Source organism: Castor canadensis, chromosome 17 (genome assembly GCF_047511655.1).
Source record: "Castor canadensis chromosome 17, mCasCan1.hap1v2, whole genome shotgun sequence".
Classification (NCBI taxonomy): domain Eukaryota; kingdom Metazoa; phylum Chordata; class Mammalia; order Rodentia; family Castoridae; genus Castor; species Castor canadensis.
In genome coordinates, this window is record NC_133402.1 from 20,952,333 (window position 1) to 20,976,604 (window position 24,272).

Here is a 24,272-nt window from a genome sequence, read left to right on the forward strand (position 1 = left end):
GCTGATGAGTGCAGGACACTGCTAAATGCTTTGGCTTCTTCCACCTGCATGTCCCTTGGTGGGTGAAAAGGGGGAGAACCCCCAGTCTACAGATGCAAGGCCAAAGCTCAGAGGTGATGAAACTCTCCTGCAGTCGCTCAGCCAGGAGCAGCAGAGTGGGGTTCAAACCCAGGCAGCCTGTGCAGAGCCACCAGGTCCCTATACAGATGCAGTCGCTGGTACCAGCCAAGACTTGAGCTCCTCCCCACAGGCTGTCAACACCTGTGCCTCCGCCTTGGGCTCCTCTTCTGGCTGCAGGGCCCAGCCTATAGCAGGACAGAAGCGCTGAGGTGAGAACTGCCTTGGGAGCAGCCCTCCGCTGGGGAGGACAGAACCTGAGCCTGCGTCCCTGGTCCCTGGGTGGAGAAAGTCAAGCCAGCATCCATGCAGTGCCCACAGTCCTGCACTGGGATTAAACTCTACTTGCCTGCCCTAGTGATGGTGACATGCTTGCTGGCACATCTGCCCCTGGGTATCAGCAGGTTCTGCCTGTGTGGTTCAACTGACCATGGATCCAAAGTGTTCAGAAGAACACTGTCTGTCCTGAACACGTACAGACATTTTTCTTGTCATTGTTCCCTCAGTGAGACAGTATAACAACCATTTGCAGAGCACGGATGCTGCATTAGGTATTATTGAGCTAAAGATGGCTGAAAGTATATACAGCTTATGTGCAAACACAGTGCCCTTTTAGGTAAGATAACTCAGTATCCCCAGATTGGGGTACCTACTGGGCAGAGAGTTGCAGGGACCAATGCCTTTGGCCACTAAGAGATGGCTAAACAGCCATTGTGGTTCCCTCTTCCTTCCTCACCTTGCTTCCCACTGCCCTGTGGGCTCCCAGGCATTCATTTCCAAATACACTACTTGTCCTTGAATCTTGAATGCTTTTTTTTTTTTTTTCTGAGAGAGAGTCTCACTACGTAGTCCATCCTAGCCTGGAACTGAATGTCCTCCTGGCTCAGCCTCCAGAGTTCTGGAATTACAGGTGGGCATCACCACACCCAGCTTTGAATGGGAGGAACTCAGACCCTGGTCAGTGACCAGCTCTGGGACATTGGAAAGTTACTTCCCTTCTCTGGACCTCAATTCCCTCATCTGCCAAAGAGAACTGGGAGTGACTGTAGTACCGACCAGTCAGAGCTGTTGTGAGTTAGTATTTGAAAAGCACCAAGACTAACAAGTAGTACACAATAAACAAATAAATAAACAAACAAATCCTAAAACTGTCAGAAAACATCATTTTCCTCTTCCAGGCTGCCTTGGAAGCCAGCACCCAAGTCGCAGCTCCTAATAGACCACGTGTGCTAAGTGTCCCCACGTTCACCCTCCCTGAGACACTGTCACTCTGACTCCAGAGCCTCCATTTTGCTATCACCCCGAATTCCTCCAGATAAGACACTGGAAAGTAATTTCAGAGCCATTCTGAGTGCTAATTGGTTACTGCACAGGGATTACATTTCTCACGTTCAAGGTCAACTGAAATTCCTCTGTGTTTCTGAGAACAATTTTCGGTCTGTTGGAAGCATTTTTTTAATCAACCACGGTGGTGGGGAGTGATGATAATTCAGGAGTAAACCAGCCTTTGCCGGTTCCTGCTATAACAGGGATGCATTTTGCTGCATGCAGATAAAACAGTCTTTACTTCAAGCCAATTACTGGCCCAGACAAATGCGCTACTTGTGTAGTCAATGTTTTTTTTCGGTGCTCTGAAATGTCACCCCAGCTGCCCCAGACAGAGAAATCATTTTGCAGAACCGAAGCTTCATTTTATACAAGAATATACCAGCCCTGGGTTTGCACCTGCAATTGTAGTTTCAATGCAGCAGTGAGCAAGATGCAGGGACTTCTCAGTGCCTTCCTGGCCTTTTCCCAAACATCCAGTTCTCAGCTCTACTTGGTGGGAATGTCCTTTATCTGCTCACATGATCTTGATTTCAAGGTCACTGGAGAATGGCTGGGGAGCTCAAGGCCAAAGTGTTTTTTTCTCCACTCGTTTCCAGACCCCCACTGGGTCAGAACGACCCCCTGGTTGTGTGGAGGACACAGGTTCCACAAGGAACCTAGGAATATTCAAGAGCTATTTCTGTCTAGTTGGGGAAACTAACAGGAGCCTTGGAATAAATGCCAAAATCCTTGCCAAGGCCAATACAGCCCTGTTACTCTGACCCACCCACTTCCCTGGCTTTACCTTGGCCTCAGCCTCTTGGCGCTCTCTGCTCTGTTCACACTGACCTTCTTCCAATCTCAAGTAGCTGCTATGAACCACAGGGCCTTTGCACGCCATTCTCTCTGCATGGAATGCTCTTTATCCTCTTCACATGGTTCAATTCCAAAGCCATTTCCTTCATGAGCTCCTCCTCATCTTCCCAGACAATGTTACCTTCCTTTTATCAGGTGTTCTCAAAACACCTGATTTCTTGTTCACAGAACTTTATATGGTCATAAATTCCCAATTTTCTTGCATGATCATTTAATGAATAACAATAGTAATATGCCTCATTTTAGCTCAGCCATTGTATCCATTTTCCATCATTGTTTATGTAGAATTGATAAACGTGACTTTCCTTCTAGACTCCATACATTAAATTTGTGTGAATACAATGTTTTTTCCCATACGAAACTATTTCAAAATTACTCAATACACAAATATAACATACACAGTCAAGACTGTCTTCCTCAAAACATTTTCTTTGTAAAACTGGGACTTGTCCTGCCTACCCACTGCTCCTGGGTACCTGAAAATGGGGTTCACCAGTCCCCAGAGAGGGAAAGGGGCTTATCTGAGGTAGGAGTAGCACCTAAGGTCAGAGTCTATGGTGATCAGTTTGGTGGAATTATTCTCTGGGATGATCCACCCACAGGGTGTTCTATGGAGTCAGCAACGTGACCCATTCATTTGTTATAGTACAGCGCCTTCCTGCCAAGAGACCAAATCCAGACACATGCATCCAAGATATACGGAGCTCTGTTCGCTTCTTTCACTCTCATTATCACCATTCCAGCCCAAATCACTGCATGGGCACTTCTGAGGAAATACGTAAGTCTGAATGGGGACTGGCACACAGGAGTGATTCACAAGGCAAGAAACATTTCACCAGGGTCTTGAAGAATAAGTAGGAGTTTTCTTAGAGCTGGAACAGCATTGCAAAGGCTCAGAGTCGCAAAAAGTCTCCAGAGATACCGCACCACAAACAGGAAAGCAACACAGTGGTAGACTTATCTGTCTCCATGGATGGAAGGAAGGCAGGAAGGAAGGAAGGGGAGACCCTCACCTCAAATTTCTGCCGCAGCTCCTCATTGCCCTCGCTCCCTTCTGGTGGCACAGGCACATTGAAGTATTCGCCTTCCTCCTGGCTCAGTAACTTGAACCTAAAGGGAGACAGGAGCGGGAACAAAGTCCATGACTGCATTTCACAGACCTGTGTAGAGCAGGGTGTGGTGTGCAGGGGCCTGTAACAGCTCCACTTTGAAAACGTGATGGGGCGTTTTGTTTTGTTGGGGTTTGTGTTTTGGTTTGGGGTGTGTATGCATTCTCGTGCATCAGTAACCAAGTATACTATATATATTTTTAAACTCCAGGTTGTGCATCCCTAATCCAAAACTTCAAAATCCAAGATGCTCCAATGTTTTGATCTCTGACATGACGCCACAAATGGAAAATTCCACAACATGAAACTTTCATTTCACGCAAAACTTAGTTAAAATACTGTAAATTAAAATTCCTTTGCAGTATGTGTATAAGGTATTCAGAAATCATAAATGAATTTCATGTTTAGATTTGGTCTTCATACCCAGTTACCTCATTATGATTATGCAAATATCCCAAAAATCAAAAAATTCTGAAATCCCAACACTCTTGTCCCAAGCGCTTCCAATCAGAGATGCTTGACCTGCATTCCACCAACACCCGGGAAAGTGTGACACAGACACCCCCCAACACACAACCTTCCGCTGACGTCATTTGATTATGTTTCTACCTATTTTCTGTCTGTCAAGTGCTTTTCATTCTGAACCGTGCTGTAACGACCCTCCTTGTAAATGCACCCGTATAACGCTAGCCGTGACCTAGCGTTGACCGTGGATGACCGTGAACCTCGCCGTGTGGGTTTCAAAGCCCCTGGAGGCCGCTGCATCCCGCCTCATGAGCAAGGATGCCCTCAGTGCTCACACGCTTGCACGGGCCACAAAACACACCTGGTACGCACCTCAACCTGCTCGCGCCTCCTGGATGACCTTGGCTAGGTTAGACTCTCTCCCTAAGCCTCTGCTTTTCACATCGATCAACTGGAAGAAAAGTCCCTTTTGCATAAAATTGTGGTGACAATGAAATGTGGCTATGTGTGTAAAATAACAAGCAAGCAATGGGCATTCAGCAGGTGCTCATTAAATGACAACATCATTGTCGTTACGAATGTAGTATCATTAGTACTTAACACATTCTATAACAAACATGGCAGCTGCAGTGTCTCTTGACTAGTAGGGTGTTCCAGGTGCTCCTAGGATGAGAACAGGGAAGGAAAAGAGCACACATCTTCTTAGGCACCTATTCCCCCTCCAGTCTCCATCAAAATCACCCAAAGTCACACAAAAGCGGGAAGACATCTGCATCCTTGCTGGAAGTCAGAGGGGTTGCTACAATGGCAGGGACTGCCAGGGTCTCTACAAGGCAAAGCAGGAAGAAGAGAAGACAGAGAGGCACTTGGCCAGCTTTATCCATTCAAAGGCCACTGCTATGAGTTCTACCAAATCTGTATATATTTTGAGCTAATGCTTTTCACTATAATATGTTTTTTTTAACGATAGAAGGAAGGAAGGAAGTTAGGAAGGAAGGGGGAGCGAAGGAGGGAGAACTTTCTATCCTTTCCTTGAAAAGAAAGCCAGTATTATTTGTTGCAAGTAGAAAGTAACTGTTGAAAAAAAAAAAGAGAGAGAGAGAGAAATGCAAATCAGTGTTATTCAAGCCCAAGTACATGGTGCTTTCCAAAGCCCCTCAGCTCAAGGCTTGCCCCTCACCTATTTCAAATGGGAGATCAGCAAGGAGTGTGTGTTAGAGTCCAGGCCATACCAGGACCCTGAGCCTTTGCCCTCACAGAGCTGTGAAGATGCCAGGTGCATGGACAGAGGAAACAGACGTTCCCAAGGTGCAATTCAATATTACTTAGGCTCCAACCATGCACTCTCCAAAGTCATTTGAGGTCTCACACTCTAGAAAATACATCTGTCATTAGTAAATGCAACCCCCACAGCCCTGGTCAGACCGTCAGGGAGTGGGTGATGGTCCCAACTCACACTCCTATCCAGGGTGTCCGAGCAAGATGTCTGTGGCTGCGCGCCGGGAGGAAGAGCTGGTGCACTGAAATGGGTATAGCACAGAGTGAGTGAGGTCCTCCCTCACCCCAGAGGAAGTGTGGGCTGCTGCCTGCCAGTAAGGACACTTGGGCCCTTCCAAGAGAGGAACAGGGCCTCCTTCCAGTTTTGTAGTGCACAGAAGTAATGCAGGAAGAAGCCTCTCCATGGGCAGAAAGGCTTCGTGTTCTGCAGCTGCCCCCAGCTGTAATCCCCTCTCCAACAGCCCAGGGGAAAAGGACACCTGCTCTGACAATGGAATCCCATCCTGGCTCCCTTTACCTAGAGTTGAGCAACTAAGACAAGGATGCTCATCCTTCCATGAGGATGGACACACAGAGGAAGACAACAGGACTAAACACAAAGAAACCACGAAGAAGCAGTTCAGCTTCTTCCCTGAAATAGAACTGCTGATAAAATAAAGTTCTAGAAAATGTCTAATTCATGCTTTCAGTGAGATTCAAGAGACTGATGCATCCATGAAAAGGGAACAATCCAAAATTGGGAATGATTACTTTCAGAAGAAAAGTAATCATTTTAAATGATTACTTTAAATCCGTGAATTTAAAGATCCTGTGGAGACAATGAATCCAGGATGGATAATTCAGATTATAATTCAAACTTGAGGACGTTTTCTGCAGCTGGCTGGGTATTTATCATGTTAGGTTAGAGTCGGACTGAATGCTTTAAACTCCAGTAAGAAAATGCATATTGGCAAAATTAACATACAACATGAGTGGGAGAAATACTACAATATATTTGTTGGCAAAGACTTCTTAATATCCTTCTTATGTAAAAAGTTCTTACAAATCAATAAGAAATAGGCTAAAGACAGGACAGGGTCATTTACAAATATAAATTAATGACAAACTACAAATGATGACTGTGGTCAACATAATCATCAATATAAAATGTGTACAAGCTTTGCATCATGTATTTGAAAGTTACACCAGATGACTACAAGACTGAGTGAAATAAAGTCTCACACAACAGTGATCAGATGCAAATGTTATTTTAAATGTAGGGTATATTGACGAATGAAACATTCATCCTCAAAACTGTTAACTCCAGGCCAAGGGACTTTCTAGGGAATAATGAAAGCTATTTACACACAAAGGTTTCATGACAAGTTTGTCTACAGCAGAATTATTCTTAAAGATAAGCACTGCCCACTTTATATTAAGAATATGGTTAGATACTTGAGGCAGATCCACAAAATGGATCACGTGATACTATTTAAAATAATGGTTGACAGGGAAAAGGTTCATAATATACTGTGAGACAAAATGGAAAAGCAAAGGCTACAGTGTTGCCATAAGATTTCATTTTGTTTCAAAAGTTCTGGGTGATATTTTCCCTGTGCTTACTTATATTTTCCAATAATTATTCAATTAATAATAATGACTGACACTGAGCACTTAACTCTTTAGTAGACACTGGGCACCTCACGTGTATTAACTAATTCGATATCACAATTCTGTCCAGTTACCACTATTATCTCAAAATGAGGAGGGAAGACAGAGAGGGTCAGTAACTGAGATGCACAGCTCCGAAAGGGTCCCCCAGAAACGCTAACCAAGCAAGTCTGGTTCCAAAGTCTTATTCTCTAAATAAGACTAAAGTGTCAATATTTGTAACAACCAAAGAACTTTTAAAGAAACATAAATTTCAAGTAACAATAATTTAAGATAATGGCTATTTGTTCAGAAGAAGAGAAGAAAAGAAATAGGAAAAAAATAGAAATGGGGGGAGACAAACATCATAACAGAAACATAATTAAGACTTCAAATGAGCTTGATTAGTGGCTTACGCCTGTAATGCTAGTTACTCAGGAGGGAGAGATCAGGAGGATTGTGGTTCGAAGCCAGCCCAGACAAATAGTTCAGGAGACCCTATCTTGAAAAAAAACAACACAAAAAAGGGCTGGTGGAATGGCTCAAGTGGTAGAGCACCTGCTTAGCAAGCCCGAGACTGTGAGTTCAAAACCCCAGTACCACAGACTGTAAATGAGAAGACATTTCCCATGGGAAAGAAGACAGACTGCAAATTTAGGCTTTGTTTTCTCTTAAAAAAAAAAAAATCAAGCAGCATGGTTCTTGCATACAAGGTCAACAGACTAAGAAAGATTAGATGTGAAAGGGTATGCAAAGGTCTAAGCAAGAAGGATCTACTACTGCTCTGCCCCAAAGTGGGCACTTTTTAAAATTCATTTATTCATATGTGCATACACTGCTTGGGCCATTTCTCTTTATAAGGCAAAATAGGTCTCCTCGACTCCATCTCTGTCCACCGCACTCAGTAGGTGACAAAAGTCTCCCAGGATATGTGAAACCACTGTCCCCTGGACTAAATCCCTCACCTCTACCCTCCTTGCTGATCTGCCTAGGCTGCAGGAATCACTGCACTGCCCCTCAAACTCACCAGACACACAGGAGTGCACACAGGCCCCGACTCAGGGCCTTTGCACTGGCTGCTCTCTCCCTTCAGGCTTCTCTCTAGCTAGCTACATGGCCCACTCCCTCACTCCCTTCAGGTCTTTGGGAAATGTCACCTTACCAGTGAGTCCTTTCTGAGTGACCTATAAAATCTAATACCGCCCCAGCATGACCAAATCTTACTTGCTTTTCCATAGCATTTACCAGCCTCCAACATACTATGCTTCATTATTTATTTCTGCTCATTTAAAGATGTTGCTTCTTGTCCTTCAACTACAGAGAAAAATCTCATGCAGCTAAAGATTCTTGTCTGTTTGCTTAGTGCACCTGCATCTTCTCCACACAGTGGTTTCTGGTTATGGATTTTCAATGAATGCGTGAGTGAGTGAGTGATTGATTGAGTGACTGAGTGAGTAAATAGATGCCAGCAACAAGGCAAGGCAACAGGGAAAGGCCTTAAGCACACAAAGATAACTATGTCAATAAAGTAATTCTTGAGGATGGGTGTGGCCAAGAAGATAAGAAAAAAACCCAGAAATGAAAAAACTTTCAGGCAACTTTCCTGAGAGAACCAGAACAACTTCTGTACATTTTATCTCAAGCAAAGCAGATGGACGTCTGAAGGGCTAAGAGACCTGGGCACTGCTGTCAGGTGGGGCTGTAAGCCCCACAAGTGTAAATGCAACCTTTTGTTGAAGTGTGCACAGAACACTTAGCAACAATGACTGAACAGACACTAAGCTAAACTGCAAGAAAAGGCAAAAGGGAAGGAAGGAGAGAAGGAGGGAAGGCAGGGAGGGAGGAAAGAAAGGAATAAAGGAAAGAAAGGAGGGAGATAGGAAAGAAGAGAGAGGAAGGGACAGAGCGAAGGAAGGGAGAAAGAAGAGCATACAGGCCGTATTTGCTGACTATAAAACACTGAAACTGAGCATTAAAACAAGATTTAATGCAAAGCTAGCCGAGCTTAATGCCTGCCTATACACAGCATGTTAGGATAGATACTAAACCACAGTTACAGACTTTGAAAGGTAACCAAGGCCAACGGGATGCATCAGTGCCTGAGCAATTATCTATCGCTCCAATGTGTGTCCATTATTTTTAAGGAGCAGAGTAGGGTAAAGGAGAAAACCAAATGAGCAAAATATTCAATTAAAGTCAAAGACAAGCGCACAACAAACCTACAGGAAGGAGGAAACAGACACAGGATGGAGACGTGAATCCCAGACACAAATTAAAAAATAAACAAGTCAAACAAATGAAGCTTGGGTGTGGAGGGGAAGGAAGGAGACAGTGTGAACGGCCAGAGCGAGAATCAAGAAGAGGCTTAGACAGCAGGCTCTGGAGTCCTCACAGCTGCTTCTGCCACATGGTCTTAGGTGATAGCTGTGCATCACTTAAGAGCCAGGACAGGTCTGAGGAAGCCGTCTTCATCACTGTGTATGTCACACAGCATGTGCACACAGACCGGGGTGGCACAGCCCGTTTCAGCTCAGGCTCTGAGGTCTAGAGTCTGGGCTGTGGCAAGTTGCCATGAAAACCAGCAGCACCTGGAATGCAATGGGAATAGACAAGCAGAATTTTTTTAGCTCCATCATAAACTTATAGGGCCGTGGCCACTGACCCTACAGACCTTATGACTGTGTAGCACAACAGACTAGCTGGAGGAGCCCAACCCTTAGTAGATGGGGAAACTGAGTCTCAGTGTGGGCATACAACTCACCCAAGATCACATGATGTTTAAAAGAAACCTTAGTCAAAACCCAAATTCCAAGAATTTGGTTTATTTAGTGTCAAGGCAGTGTCGTAGATTTCTTGGCTCTTAACCTAAAGAGGACTTTGACCTCAAAATCTGGAAGAGGACTTGTATTTTGCAAAAGTTCCCACATGAATACTATTTCATCCATTTGACAGCCATCCTAAGTGAAGGAGGGAAAGCAGTGTAATAAATGAGATGAATGGCAAAAACACCTGCTTAGAAGGCTGTAGCACAGAGAGGTGAAGTGACTTGCCTGAGGTCACAAAGCATCCTTCCTGTTAGACAGCCAAAGTCAACCCCTAGTTGTGTACTCTTAGCCCTCAGCCTCCTGCCATCAGGAGACAAAAGAGAATCTGTATATGCTAAGTCTTGGGCATCACAGAGACCAGGTCCCAAACCTCAGAGCTGTCACCTAGGGGCTGTGTGTCCCCAACACATTGCTTAACTACTCTGAGTCTCAAGATTGATGCTCTGCCTAAAACTGTTGGGAGAGTTCAATGATGTTCTAAGTGTGACTGAGGTCATGATTTGGACTTACTCCTGACACATCGTCACTTGGTGTTAAGCCGTTTTTCCTCCCTGCTCCTTGCCATCACTGTTTATTAATTCCACCTTCTTAAAATGCCTGCATCTTTTCTGTCCTTGCATATTCTTTTTGACTGCTTGAGCTAAATGCACAGTGCTTGTTAAGGTTCTTCTAGAAAAACTGTTTAAGTTGGCAATGTTTTAAGTAAATAATCAGTTTTGTTAGTTTTGTTTGTTTGCTTTGGTTTTGGAGATAGGGTCTGGAGCCAGGCTAGCCTCGAACTTGCAATCCTCCTGCCTCAGCCTCCCTGACAGTGTGGGAGAGAAGGAACAGGAGATGGGGAGTGGTAAGCACATGGGTGGAGCCCTTGGCAGGGTCCCGCCTTGGTGGAAGACAAGGCCATCTCAGGAGCAGCAGCGGAAGAGGAAGGAGATGTGTGAGGCACAGCTCCTGGCTCCCCATGAAGGAGGCTCAGGAATGAGGAGTCCTAGAAGTGGTGAGGAAACCCAGAGGACTCAGTGGAGGAACCACACAGTGGGAAGCAACAGGCCAGAGAAAGGGGTGCCATCTTGACGCCAGCATGACGCCCAAAGCTCGGTGGGGCCAGTCCTGCTTCAGTGGGAGCCAGTTCAGCGACCAGGCAGAACAGCCACCCTGCAACAGAGAACATGGAAGAGGCCCTTCTCCCTGGCCACCCTGGTCACAAACCCGCATGAAGAAGTCTAAGAGCACTGTAGAAAACAACAAAGGTGTGTTTTTCTGCACATCTGATCAGCACTATGTAAATGTTCATAGCATCCAGGAAGAGTCAGTAAGTGGTAGCTGCGTTATTATAATTATTATTATTATGTTCTCCTCTGTCTTACTGCTGCCCCCTGTGGATCATGCATTCTTCCTCTTTCACCTTTTTAAACTTGACTTAGAGAGGAAGAAACACCCCATCTGTAAGTGAATGAAGGTAGGACTGTGCAAAGTCAAACCATCCATATGTCATGGAAAATAACCAAAACTTGGAGGGGAAATGATGATCACGTGACCTTTTAATGTCATTTTCTAGTTAGGTGTCTCCTCCCCCAAAGTAATAGTATTTTGACTAACATTCACAACCAAGTAGGGTCCAGATGGCCTCCCCAGTCTTCAGAGAGATGGTGACTTTTAGAAAACTGAGGTGAGATTTTGGGGGCGGACAGTATGGGGTTGATCTCAGGGTTCTGTGCTTGCTAGGAGATGCTCTGCCATTTGAGCCATGCCTTCACCCTTTTGCTCTGGTTATTTGGGAGATATGGTCCCACTTTTTGCCCAGGCTGGCCTGACTGTGATTCTCCTATTTTAAGCTTCCTGTCATCACTAGATGACAGATGGGAACCACAACGCCCAGCTTTTTTCCATCAAGATGGGGTCTTGCAAGCTTTTTTTCCCCAGACTGGCCTGGAAACACAGTCCTCCTGCTTGCAGCCTCTCATGTAGCCTGGGATGACAGTCAAGGCCACTGCACCCAGCTATAGGTGAGATGGGAGTCATGCAAACTTTTTGCTCATGCTGGCTTTAAACCACAGTCCTTCCAATCTTAGCCTCCCAAGTAGCTAGGATTACAGGTGTGAGCCACCAGCATCTGCGTGAGATTTTTTTTTTTTAACTTAGCCAAGTCATTTCATCCTTTTTTCTATGGATTATCTAGACTGGTAGGTAGGTAGATAGATAGATAAATAGATAGATGACGGGTGATAAATGGATGAATAGATAGACAGATCTTGGGGGAGAGGTACTGGGCTTTGACGTGAGGCCTTGCCCCCAGCTTCTATAAGTTTTCTAAGCATCAGTTCTCGAATCTTCTGTGGAAGCAGCCATTTTTCCTGCTGGATTCCTCATTAGTAAGCTGAAGAAAGGCTTGATGAATGCTTGTTACCTATTTTCTAAGAACTATGACTTGAGCATTTGTGGGCTGTGTTTATTTCACACACTTAGTCCTGTCTGATCACACCTCTCATGGAGTCGCCATAGAGCTGTGGCCTGAGCAATTTTCATGTTCAAGGTTTATCTCTGCCCATCCCCCGGTTTGAGCCACCTTCTGAAGGACATGTCTGCTTCTGCCTTGGTGGATCGCTAGTGACAAGTACCCAGCAGACAAAGCCTGTGATAAACACAGAGACGAGAAGTTGTAAGGTGTGGCAAGGATGGAAGTTGTAAAGTGTGGCAAGGATGGGTGGTCTGGAACACACATTCTCGTTCTTGCTAAATGAGATTTCTCTTTTCTTTCACTCAGAACTGACAGAACTCAGAAATGAGACTGTTTATCTCAAAGAAATAGGACCAGTCCCAATTCCCTCTTCTCCCATAGTGGCCATGCCAGATTGCACTATGGATTCTAATTCCTTCACTCAGGTAACTGTGGACCCCTCCCTCCCAGCTAGAGATATTGGAAGGTTTTTTTCTTTTTTCTTTTTTCATAAGAGAAGAAAGGAGACATCACATCTGAGGGTGGCCAGACTTGAGAGGCACCCTTCATAAAGACATTTCTCCTTGAGGAACCAAAATCTGACAGTGGATTGCTCGGGTCTTTGGGGTAAACTGCAAGAGCCACTTTGGTGTCAAGTGGGGCAGATGTGATGACATAGGGAATGGTAAGGTCTGTGGCAAACAGAAAACCATGTCCTGTCTAATGGGCATTAACTACTCAACTGTTCCCCATTGCTGTCTTGTACCTCCAGATTTGTAAAATACTGGCAACTAATTCTTCTTCCTCCTTCTTTCTTTTCTTCTTCTTCTTCCTCCTCCTCTTCCTTCTCCCTCTCCTTCTTTTGTTTTTTGAGACAGGGTCTCACTATGCATCTCAGGATGGCCTTGAACTCACAATACTCCTAAGTGCAGGGATTACAGACATGCACCACCACACCTGGCTTCTTTTTTTAAGTAAGCAGCAAATAAGGCATGTCTGTGAGGCAAATCCAATCTACCAGCCACACTTTAGTCCTCTGCTTTAATGTGTTGCTTTTAGGAGGAAAAAAGCAAAACATCCTTAGTCTCCTGTTCGATGGACTAAAACACATTGTAGTTTTCAAAGCAAGATCTTTCTTACCAGCCATCGACACCGGCTTTTTGCAGTTCAGAAATCCCAAATGACAATGAGCCCATGAAGTCATTCCTGCTGGTCAGATCCCAGTCCCAAATCTCCACAGAGAGCCTCCTGTCCTTGTCTGATTCTTTCAGCTGACTGTGCAGAGAAAAAAAAGAAAGAAGTCAGCAGAGGCTGCCGTGATCCCTCAAGGAGAGGAAATGTACAAGAGGACAAGCCCCAGAGGTGGAGATGTTTAAGTGCCACATTCTCCGTCCCATTCCCCCCGGGAGTGTGAGCTTTTCTCAGTTGACAGGCTGTGACTTAAAACAGGCAGAGGATGGGGCCGATTCCAACAGGACCTGTTTTACCTATGTCTGCTGTCTTTTGTCTTAATAGGGCTCAGAGTGTTCAGAAAATCCCGTCAACAGCCACTGTAAGAAATACGGATACCCATAATAATCAGTGCGTCTGTGCGTGCAGATGAGGCTGAGGACGTGTATGGAAGAAAGGATCTTGTTGGAGTCTCAGGGAACATTGTTCTGAGACATGCCTGGCCTTGCTTGATACTGAGGTGCTTCCTAGTTTTACCCTGAGAAAGGGAGGAGAAGATGGGGCTACCCCCATCCCCCAGGAACAGCAGTTAGCCTGTGGCTGGAAGCACAGCCTCTTCCCAAGGCCGAATCCCACCCCACCTCATTATTTGCTATGGGACTTAGGGCACATCCTCCAGCCTCTACAAGCCCCATCTGTAAGATGAGAAAGAGTGAATCAATGGAGTTATATATTTTAACTAGTGCTTGTTGCAATTAACACTCAGTGGTGGCCCAGATGCATGGAGAAAGGGATGGAAGATCTCCCAGCAGACTGTGGGCCCAACCTCATCCCTGAACTTAGCCCTACAGAGGTCATCACCATACCCTATAGGTCATGGCTCCACAATTTACCTTCACCTAGCAACACACCCTACCCACTCCCCCGTGCCACAGGCATTCTCAACTCTACTTAAACAACAGGTTCTCATTTTTACTTGAAATACAGATGGAAGAGAAGAAAGGGAGGGAGGAAGCACCTGAGAGAGGAGTGCCCAACATCTGGTGACCCACAACCCAACCACTGGGCCCAGGCCAAGCTCCAGGGTCTCAACTTACAACCGGAAGGTCTCGTTCCATTCAGGGTTGAGGGAACACTTGATGGTTTTGGTCTTCTGCTTGCTCTCGCTTTTGGGGTCAGGAATCAGTTTCAGTTTGACATAGGGGTCTGATAAGCCATTAGGGTCCATAGGTACAAGGTTTTTAGCATCTCTAACTGAAAAAGAAAAAGCAGTTTCAACATTAATGGTGCCCAAAATGTTTAAGAGGCAAACAGTGACATCTGTGGAACGTAAGCCAGGGTCTTGGGCATCACACTTGTTCAATGGAAATTCAAATTTTATGAACACCAGCAGATAGAAGCGCACAAAATGATGTAAGTTGATAGGCTGTTGATTCTGTCCTATATTGGCTAAACATTGATTTCTTGTTTGTTATCTTTTTATTAGCATATACAATTGTACAAAAGAATGGGTTTCATTGTGACATTTCACACAAGCACATAATGTTCTTTGATAATATTCACCCCCTTCTAAAAATTGATTTCTGACTTATGTTGCTTCCCCTCTACCACTTCCAAGATTCACAGTAAGTTTTCTAAACTTGTCTTCCACACAGACCACAAGAGAGACTGGCTTCTTTCATTTAGCACATTTTCAGGATTCAGTGTGGTATAGCATGTATCAATACTTTATTCGTTTTCAAGGCTCAGTAATATTCTTTTGTACAGACATACCACATTTTGTTTATCTATTCATTAGATGATCAACATTTGAGTTGTTTCTACTTTTTGACTATCAGGAATAGTGCTGCTATGAACATGTGTGTACCCAGACACAAAAGGTCACATATTGCATTATTTCACTTATATGGACTATCCCTGTGATGGTTAGTCTTGCCGACATGATTGGCTTGAGAAGCACCTGGGAGATTAGTAGAGCATGCCTCTGGGTGTGTCCATGAGGGATTTTCATGAAGGTTCTGACCTCATCAATGTATTAATCCATTGATGGCTTCAGAATGTGAACAGACTATTGGAAAGTGGTGAACTATGGACAAAGCAGGTCAATGGGACCTTGGTCTCTTCCTTCCTGTCCACCATTATGTGAGCTCCTTCCCCAAGCCCTGCCCACATACTGGCTGAAACCTCTGAACCTGTGAGCAAAATCAGTCCTTCCTCTCTTAGGTTGTTCTTTCCAGTGGTCGATCACAGCAGCAATAACAACAAAAGTCTGACTAATACACTCCCAAACCAAGTAAATTCACAGACATAGAGCGGACGGGAGGAAGAACGGGGAGTTACTACGTCATGACTGCAATCTTCTTTAGGGTGATGAAAAGGTACCGGAACTGGATCGAGATGATGGTTTGCCACTGAACTGTACACTTTAAAATAGTTAATGGTTAACTTTATGTGCAGTGAATTTTACCTCAATTCAAAAAAGCTAACAAATAATTAAAGAGTTGCCATCTAAACTAACATGCGCCTGTTATCCGTGTGTCAGAACCAGCACTCAGGCAGCTCAAAGAGAGCCGAAGGAAACAGCAGCAGCAGTACAGCTGGGCTCCCTCCTCACTTAAGCACACCCCAAGTGAAGGAGGAGATAGGAGCAGCCAGGGAAGTAAAGGAAGTGGAGGGTCGGCATCAAATGGCCTTAGAAAGAATAAGGTAGAATAAAGCACCAGCTCAGAGAAACAGGAAGAAATCAATCAGAGATCAATTCAAGAGCTAATAACATAGGTAGTCAAAGGGGACTAGAAAATAAGATTGTCCAGATCGTAAGGATGCGGTGTGAACTATCTCACTTGTGATAGAAAAATCCAGGGCAACATTCAGCCCCAAAATGAATTAAACAATCTGCTAGAAGTTGCATATATAATGCCTCCTACCAGAAATTCAAAGATGATTCAACCTTAGCAAATCTATTATTAATACGTTCATTTATAGGTGAAAGGAGGAAACCATAAGTCATTGTAGTTATCTGGAAATAGCAGGGAAATTGCTTAACAGGATGAAGGCTATCTGAAATGATATCACCTCAGTGCCTGAGAAACGCCATTCCATTCAAGTCAGAATAACACAGATACCCACTTCCACCACCGTTACTAACACCATTTCTAAATGCTCTACAAACGCAACAAGACAGTAAAAACAGGAGTTCTACACGTTCAAGTAGGGGTAAAGCACACCCTCACTTCCTGCGACTTTTCCTTCCACCAAGTCATAGTTATCTCTGCCCACAGCCCCACCCTGGAGCTCATCTTCCCAGAAATCACTCTACACCCCCACTGTGTCACACCACTCTTATTCTCTCCAGCTAACTAACCCTGTCACTCCACCGCAACAACTCTTCCTCACCCAGGAATCCACTGGATCCAACAGATACTTTCTACTCCTCAGCACCCCAGCTAAGATTTCAGGGTGCATTATAATTGCTCCCTTGAAAACACTCTCAATTCCCTTGGCCCTCTTTCTTTCTATTTTACTTATCTGACAAAGCCCCAGTCCTAGTTAAATTCAAATATCTGCCCTTTATTTTCCTATACCTAAGCACCTGGTTGTTGTTGACAAGAAAGAAAGGAGGAAGGGAGGGAGAGAAGAAGGGAGGAGAACTGACTTAGTAAATTCACACAACCAGTAGGGGTTAGGACGGAACAAATGAGATTAGAAAAGAGCTGGGAGGCTTATAACTTTTAATTTACTCCTCACTGACATTTTGTTGCATTCTAACATGATGGCGCTTCCTTCCATTAAGCCATAGGTTGAGGGTGAATTCACCCTGCATCTCTGCCTGCAAGTTGCACCTCATTCTTGCATACGACTTACTCATCTTTGGGTTTGACTGAGTTAAGTTCAACAAGCAGGTCCCTACGATGTGCTAAGCGTTCTTCTAGGCACCCAGGGGTGCAGGGGACAGCATAAGATGTTGACCTTGTCCACAAGGGCCAGAGAAAATCAAGTTTGTTTTTAAAAACAGCTATTTCAAATGATACAGTAGCCAGGATCCAAGGCAGTAAGATGCCAGGGCAGTAAGATCTTACCTAGAAGTTACTTCACATATTTAAACCTCAACTTTTGATCAATAAAATGGATTGTTATACGAGTAAAATTGGATAAAGAATATACATGTTTAGCTCAGACCCAGGACCTGGAAAATACTCAGTAAATGCTAGCCACATCACTGCCATTTCACTGCTATTACGACTCCTACCACGCCCTCCTTTCCTGTATTTGTCTATTTTTATTAGGAAGACAACCACTCCAAATGGATCAACAGCAAACAGAACTACCTGTGCTATTTCCTCTTGAGAACTATACACTTGATCTTCCCAACTGAACCCTTCCAGAAGAGCACTTCTTTTTTTTTTTTCATTTTTCTTTTATTATTCATATGTGCATACAAGGCTTGGGTCATTTCTCCCCCCTGCCCCCACCCCCTCCCTTACCACCCACTCCGCCCCCTCTCTCTCCCCCCCGCCTCAATACCCAGCAGAAACTATTTTGCCCTTATCTCTAATTTTGTTGTAGAGAGAGTATAAGCAATAATAGGAAGGAACAAGGGTTTTTGCTGGTTGAGATAAGGATAGCTATACAGGGCATTGACTCACATTGATTTCCTGTGCGTGGGTGTTACCTTCTAGGTTAATTCTTTTTGATCTAACCTTTTCTCTAGTACCTGTTCCCCTTTTCCTATTGGCCTCAGTTGCTTTAAGGTATCTGCTTTAGTTTCTCTGCGTTAAGGGCAACAAATGCTAGCTAGTTTTTTAGGTGTCTTACCTATCCTCACCCCTTCCTTGTGTGCTCTCGCTTTTATCATGTGCTCATAGTCCAATCCCCTTGTTGTGTTTGCCCTTGATCTAATGTCCACATATGAGGGAGAACATACGATTTTTGGTCTTTTGGGCCAGGCTAACCTCACTCAGAATGATGTTCTCCAATTCCATCCATTTACCAGCGAATGATAACATTTCGTTCTTCTTCATGGCTGCATAAAATTCCATTGTGTATAGATACCACATTTTCTTAATCCATTCGTCAGTGCTGGGGCATCTTGGCTGTTTCCATAACTTGGCTATTGTGAATAGTGCCGCAATAAACATGGATGTGCAGGTGCCTCTGGAGTAACAGTCAGAAGAGCACTTCTTAAACCTCAGGTGCATGAGGATCACTGAAGGGCGTGCGAGGCAGATTCCCGGGGCCCACCCTGCAGAGGGACGCCGATTGAGTAAGCCTGGAGTAGGATCTGTTCCTTTGCTTTTCTAACACGTTTCTGTGTGAGGTTATGCTGTTGGCCCACTGAGCACCACAGTTCTACAGAGTGATGTTTTCTTAAGATACCAGCGCGTTTTCTCTATACAGGATGATCCCCAACTGTTATTTTCTCTCATTTCTTGAGCCTTCCAAGGAAAATAGCATGTGCCAGTTTCTAGTCTGGGAATGACACTTCTATCACACAGTGAACTGCATAAAAACATGACTTGAGATGCAATGAAGGGCCAGAAACTTGTCTGTCTGCTTGATTGGCAACCAGTATGCAAGTGGAAACAGCTCATCTTCCTTCTCACAGGTAAGACCGTTTTCCCCCACTCCTCCCCGCTAACTCCTTTATGAACTGACACCACAAAGGCAAGCAACTACCCACCCTTATCAGCCTTCCTTCTATTTCTGTCCATGTGAGTCTATCCTCTACCAAAGGGCTAACAATTTCTGGGAAGGAATGGAGTAGAATTGATTCTGGAACTGTTGGCATTTGCAACTCCGAGAGCTCTGGCTACTAAAACTACTGTGTCATGAGCAGTTGACAGTAGCTGCAGGCTCAGATCCAAAGGCCTGGGCCTCCTGAAGCTTTTCAAAGACAAGTCTTATTTCCCAGCATCGAGAGAGTCATATACGTATCGAGGAAACAAATCTCTCTAGACCACACTTGGAGAGATCAACTTTGGTTTTTCTTGATAAATGTTTCTTTACTATCTTTGTTGAAATCCAGCCAGCCCAGATGGTACAAAATGCTTCATACAAAGCAGAAATAGCAACCTTCCCCCCTCACTCCCCCCGCCCGCCGGTGGAATTTTGCTACATACACAAGAGACAGCATCTGGGTCCAGGGACTATGGCTGGCTTTGGACGTGGAGCTGAGTGCAGGATAAAACCTGACTGTTTCCATCATTTCTGAACAAGTGAGAGCCTGCATTCTGATGAAAGTTATTGAAGACAACGCAGAATCCATAAGAAGGTAGAACTAATGCTGATGACTTTCCTAAGACCTGTCTTCGCCAAGAACTTTCCTAAGTTTTTTCTTTTCCCCAAAAGTCTTAGAAAAGTCTGAATAACTGTGGTGCTTTGATCACACATTATATGAGTGAGGAGTGTTTCTTTATTAAAATCTTTTTGAAGGGACTTTCCACAGCGTTATCAGTCCTCTTGAGTCTTCAGTTTATGTCCTGAAACTGTCATTCAAACTGCACCCACTAAAACGCAGTTTGAGGGTGTCTGCAGTAACAAAGGTAAGTGCTAATTTACGCACCCACAGCAATGGAAGCAGCCAACGCTCTAGGGCTGGGCTGACTACCAACCTCTGTGCACCTGGCCATTCATGCCCATTAGCGTTTTGAAAGTTTCTTTGTTTAAGAAAGGGGTCTGAGAGCTTCAACGAATGAAATGTCACCTAAATTATTAGATAATAGCATTGGGTCGATGTTACATTTTCTCATGTGGATAACTGCACTATGCATCTGCAAGAGATGTCCTTGTCCTTGGGAAAAACACACGGAAGTATTTGAGGGTTAACGGGAAACATGATCCCAACTTACTCTCAGTTCAGAAAAAATGCACATGAATAAAAATATGTAATAGAGAATAATGAGCTAAATGGGGTATAAAACAAACAATTGGTCGTGTAAAGTGTAAACACAAGCTCCTGGTACTGTTCTTGCCATCTTCTGTAATTTTGAGAGTATGCCAAAATAAAATTATTTTCAAAAGACCCTTTAAGTCTTCAAAAGAAAGACACAAAAAGGTCATATGTGAATGTAAATATGTAGGAAAGAATCTGGAAGGATATACCCAAAATAACATTTGAGTATGGAGTTTGAACTCATGGCCTCACACTCACTAGGCGGGCACTCTACCACTTGAGCCACTCCACCAGCCCTTTTTGGTGATGGGTTTTTTCAAGATAGAGTCTTGCAAATTATTTGCCAGGTCTGGCTTCCAACCTCAATATTCCTGATCTCTTGACTCCTGAGTAGATAGGATTATAGACATAATCCTAGCTGGCACCTGGCTGTGTTGGGTATTTTCGAGATAGGGTCTCTTGAACTATCTGCACAGGCTGGCCTCGAAGCATGATCCTCCTGATCTCTGCCTCCCAAGTAGCAAGGATTACTGGCATGAGCCACCAGCATTCAGCTTACCCAAAATAATTTTAAGTCATGGTTACATATGAGGAAGAGATAAAAGGGAGCACATTTGGGATTGTGAGCAAAAGGTCTTTAGTCTGTCTGTCACATGCTACGTTTCTTACAAAGAGAATGCATCCTTCCATTAGCTGTATTATTACAAATTGATAAAAATTCATTTGTGCATTTAGAGCTTTTAAAAATCCATTGTCCAGGCCTTTGAGGACTCACACTGTCCCTGTTCAGAGAGCAACTGGATCTGCAGAGCAAGGCTTCAAAATGTGTGGCTTGAATCACAGAGCCCAGAAAACAAGCTCCATGCTAAATAACACAGATACCCAGAATGTTCTCACTGACATCAGTGAGATGCCCTCAGCCCAGGCCCCAGGGCCAAACCAAGGCTGCAGAGAGAGGCTCTGAACAGGTGAACAGCACTCCATCTATGAAACTGTTCTCACTACACTGTCCTGCCCCTCTCCAACACCAGTGGCTTCCGGGGGGGGCTGGCAGGTTAGGCCCTTGCTTAAGCTGATGTAGCATTGAGTCAAGGTTACATTTCCTCATTTGGAGAACTGTACTATGCATGTGTGAGAAGATGTGTCCTGTCCTTGGGAAACAGACAATGGAGCTGTTTTGGGTTAGTGAGAACCTTGACCCCAACTTACTCACAGATGGTTCAGAGGCAATGCACATATAGAAAAATATTTAGTGGGGAGTGCGATAAACCCGCCCCATGGCTCTGCCATGCTTTGCACTGGAAGTCTCTTTAGCCCTTTTCTCTACAATCCAGGTTCTATTGATTCCTGTTCACTCATTAATTTTTTGGCATTTCTAACCCCAAGTTCCTCTGAGCTGCAGTTTCGTGAGCTCTAGAATCCCTGAGTACCTTCCTCCACCCCTTAACAGGTCGTCCCAGTTAGCCTCATCCGATAGGCTCTGATGACAAAGCCAGCAAAATGTGGGGACTTTAGGCAGCATCCACGTCATCCCGGGCACATCATGGCCCCACAGCTCCTAGCAGCAGCTTCCTATCACTGCTGGCAGAGGTGCAGTTGTCACACATCTAATTATCCATGTTGAGACAGACTTCCAGCTGGGCCCGTCATGGTGTCTGTGAAGAAGAGAGCCTGTCAAGGCTGGCAAGTGTGAGGGTGCGAGCAAGCGCGGATGAATCAGGAGTTGAATTAGCAATGGCTGGACGCTGACATCAGACCTACGTTTAAATCCTGTCTCCCTCGATGCTCATCAACTGGGTATTCTTAGTCCAAAGACTTCTCTGAGCCTCAGTTTCCCTGTCTCCAAAAATACTGACAACACTACAGCCAACTCAAATGGGCTACTGGATAACAGCAGAGGTGGGGTGGGGTACATCAGATTTGGCCAAGACAAGTTGCATTTCACGCCTGTTGTTCTTCCATTCTGAAAAGTCGAAGTCACAACAGCAAACTATATGAATGCCTGTGTTACTCAGTCTCCTATCACTGTGACAAAATACCTGAAAGAAATCAACTGAGAAGAGGAAAAGCTGATTTTGGCTCATGACTTCTGAGCTTTCAGCCCATGGTGGGCTGGTCCCATTGCATTTAGGCCTGGAGCAAGATAGAAACATCATGGAGGAAGGGCTTGGTGGAGGAAAGCTGCTCGCCTCATGACAGCTATGGAAGGAAGGAGAGAGCATCTAGGGACAAGATTCACCCTTCAAGGACACACCCCCAGTGACCTACTTCCTCCGACATTCCACACCCTAACAGCCATTCCCCTGTGAACTCATGTGTGGATTAATCCATTGATGAAGTTAGTCTCCTCATGATCCAACCACATCTCAGTAATAACACCACCAACTGGGGACCGAGCCTTCACACATGAGCCTGAGGGAGACATTTCATATCTGCACCATCAGGCCACCCTATATTATAGAGGAGAAAAATGGTGACGTAGAAGGTAAAACTCCTGGCAGAGGCCCACGAAGGCTGATTTCCTTTCTCCTTTTGAGAGAATTTGGACCAAATCATATCATCTAAGGCAAATGATCAAGATGAATTTCAGGGCTAAAAGAGTAACCCTTCACTGTGATTTTCATGCAAATGAACCTTGGAGGAGGCAGCATGACGGATGACCAGAGGCCGAATGCAATAAACCCACACACGTGGTTCCTTTCCATTCCAGTCTGCTCTCTTAGAGCTCCACCTGGAGTGGCATCTCCACTAAAAACTCTTTAAAAATTTTTGTTGATATAACAATTACACATCTTTATGGGGGACACTGAGATGTTTGGCATTTATACGTTATGTAATGATCATCGCAAACACTTATCACTTCTTTGTGATGAGAACACTCAACATTCTCTCTTCTAGCTATTTTGGATTATTCTATCCTTGTAATTCTCTTCTGTCTTTACACCAATTTTTTTAAACCTCATCCAACCCTCAGACCCATCAGTGCACAGCTGTGTCCCTTCATTGCTAGCCCTACCCACAGGGAGGGTCCTTCCAGTCACTTCTGGCCAGGAGGGTAAATGTTTCTAAATTCTTGTCCCCAACATCCTCTCTGCAAACCTCCAGCCATCCATGACAGCTGCCTTAGAGTGCGTCCCTCGAGAAAGGCTGCACGTGATGCACTCACAATCTGCACACAGCCTGGCCCTCCACGCTGCCTTCAATCCTACTGGGGGTCCCTGTTCCACTTCCTTTCCTGTTGCCGCCACAAGCAATTTTAAGATTTCCATTCTTAAGGCTCCATTGGATTCCTGATGGTAGAAGTTTTGTTGTTGTTGTTGTTGTTCACTATGCTGGGGTTTGAACTCAGGACCTTGCGCTTGTGAGGCGGGTGCTCTACCAGCTGAGCCACACCTGGGGCTCCTTTACATTCCTGGCTCCATCATCATCTCTGATAATCCTCTAAGTTATATGTTTTGCCATTAACTTTTAGTTATATAGGGTGAACAGTTTCTGGGAAAATTTGCTTGCAATAGCTAGCAAATATATCACCAAGTTTGTGGGAACAAGAAAAGAAGGGAATTCTCTTCCCTTCAGGGTTCAGGGCTCAAGACAGAGGTATTTGGTATTCATTTTAATTATATTGTTACCTATATTCATATTTTTATGTGGTACTGGGGCTTGAATTCAGGGCCTACACCTGGAGTCACTCCACCAGCCTTTTTTTATATTGGGTTTTTTTGAGATAGAGTCTCGAGAACTATTTGCCCAGGCTGGCTTCAAACCTCGATCCTCCTGATCTCTGCCTTCCGTGTCTCTAGGATTACAGGTGTGAGCCACTGGCACCCAACTATATTCATATTTAAACCTGCTTTACCTATCAAAGACTGACAGGGTATGCTTTTTAAAACACTCCTATTATGATATTTTGTACATTTATTTTACTTTTAATATTTTTTGCTTTGTGTATTTTGACCCTAAGTTCATGACTTCTTTTTATTCTAAGATTTTTACCTTTCATAATTGAAAGACCTTTTATACAATTTATTTCTTGTTATCTCAAACTCTACTCTGAATCTAGGTGCTTTTCCATTTGCTCTTGTATTTTTTCCTAGAGTATCTGATACCCACTTAACCAAGAATGAAGAAAACACCTTTGTTCTCAACAGCTTTCACTTTGTCATGATCAA

At 44.4% G+C, this 24,272-nt stretch overlaps 1 protein-coding gene across 4 annotated transcripts in view; it reads right to left on the bottom strand.

Moving 5' to 3' along the window:
• The window catches only part of Prkcb (protein kinase C beta), a 295,276-nt gene that overhangs the window by 81,827 nt on the left and 189,177 nt on the right, over positions 1-24,272 (bottom strand). For all 4 annotated transcript variants that reach the window (XM_074060332.1, XM_074060333.1, XM_074060331.1 and 1 more), the window contains 3 exons: positions 14,309-14,465; positions 13,182-13,316; positions 3,315-3,411 (listed from right to left, as the gene is read on the bottom strand). In XM_074060332.1, the coding sequence (XP_073916433.1) occupies positions 3,315-3,411; positions 13,182-13,316; positions 14,309-14,465 (389 nt within the window). The remainder of the gene's footprint in view (positions 1-3,314; positions 3,412-13,181; positions 13,317-14,308; positions 14,466-24,272) is intronic.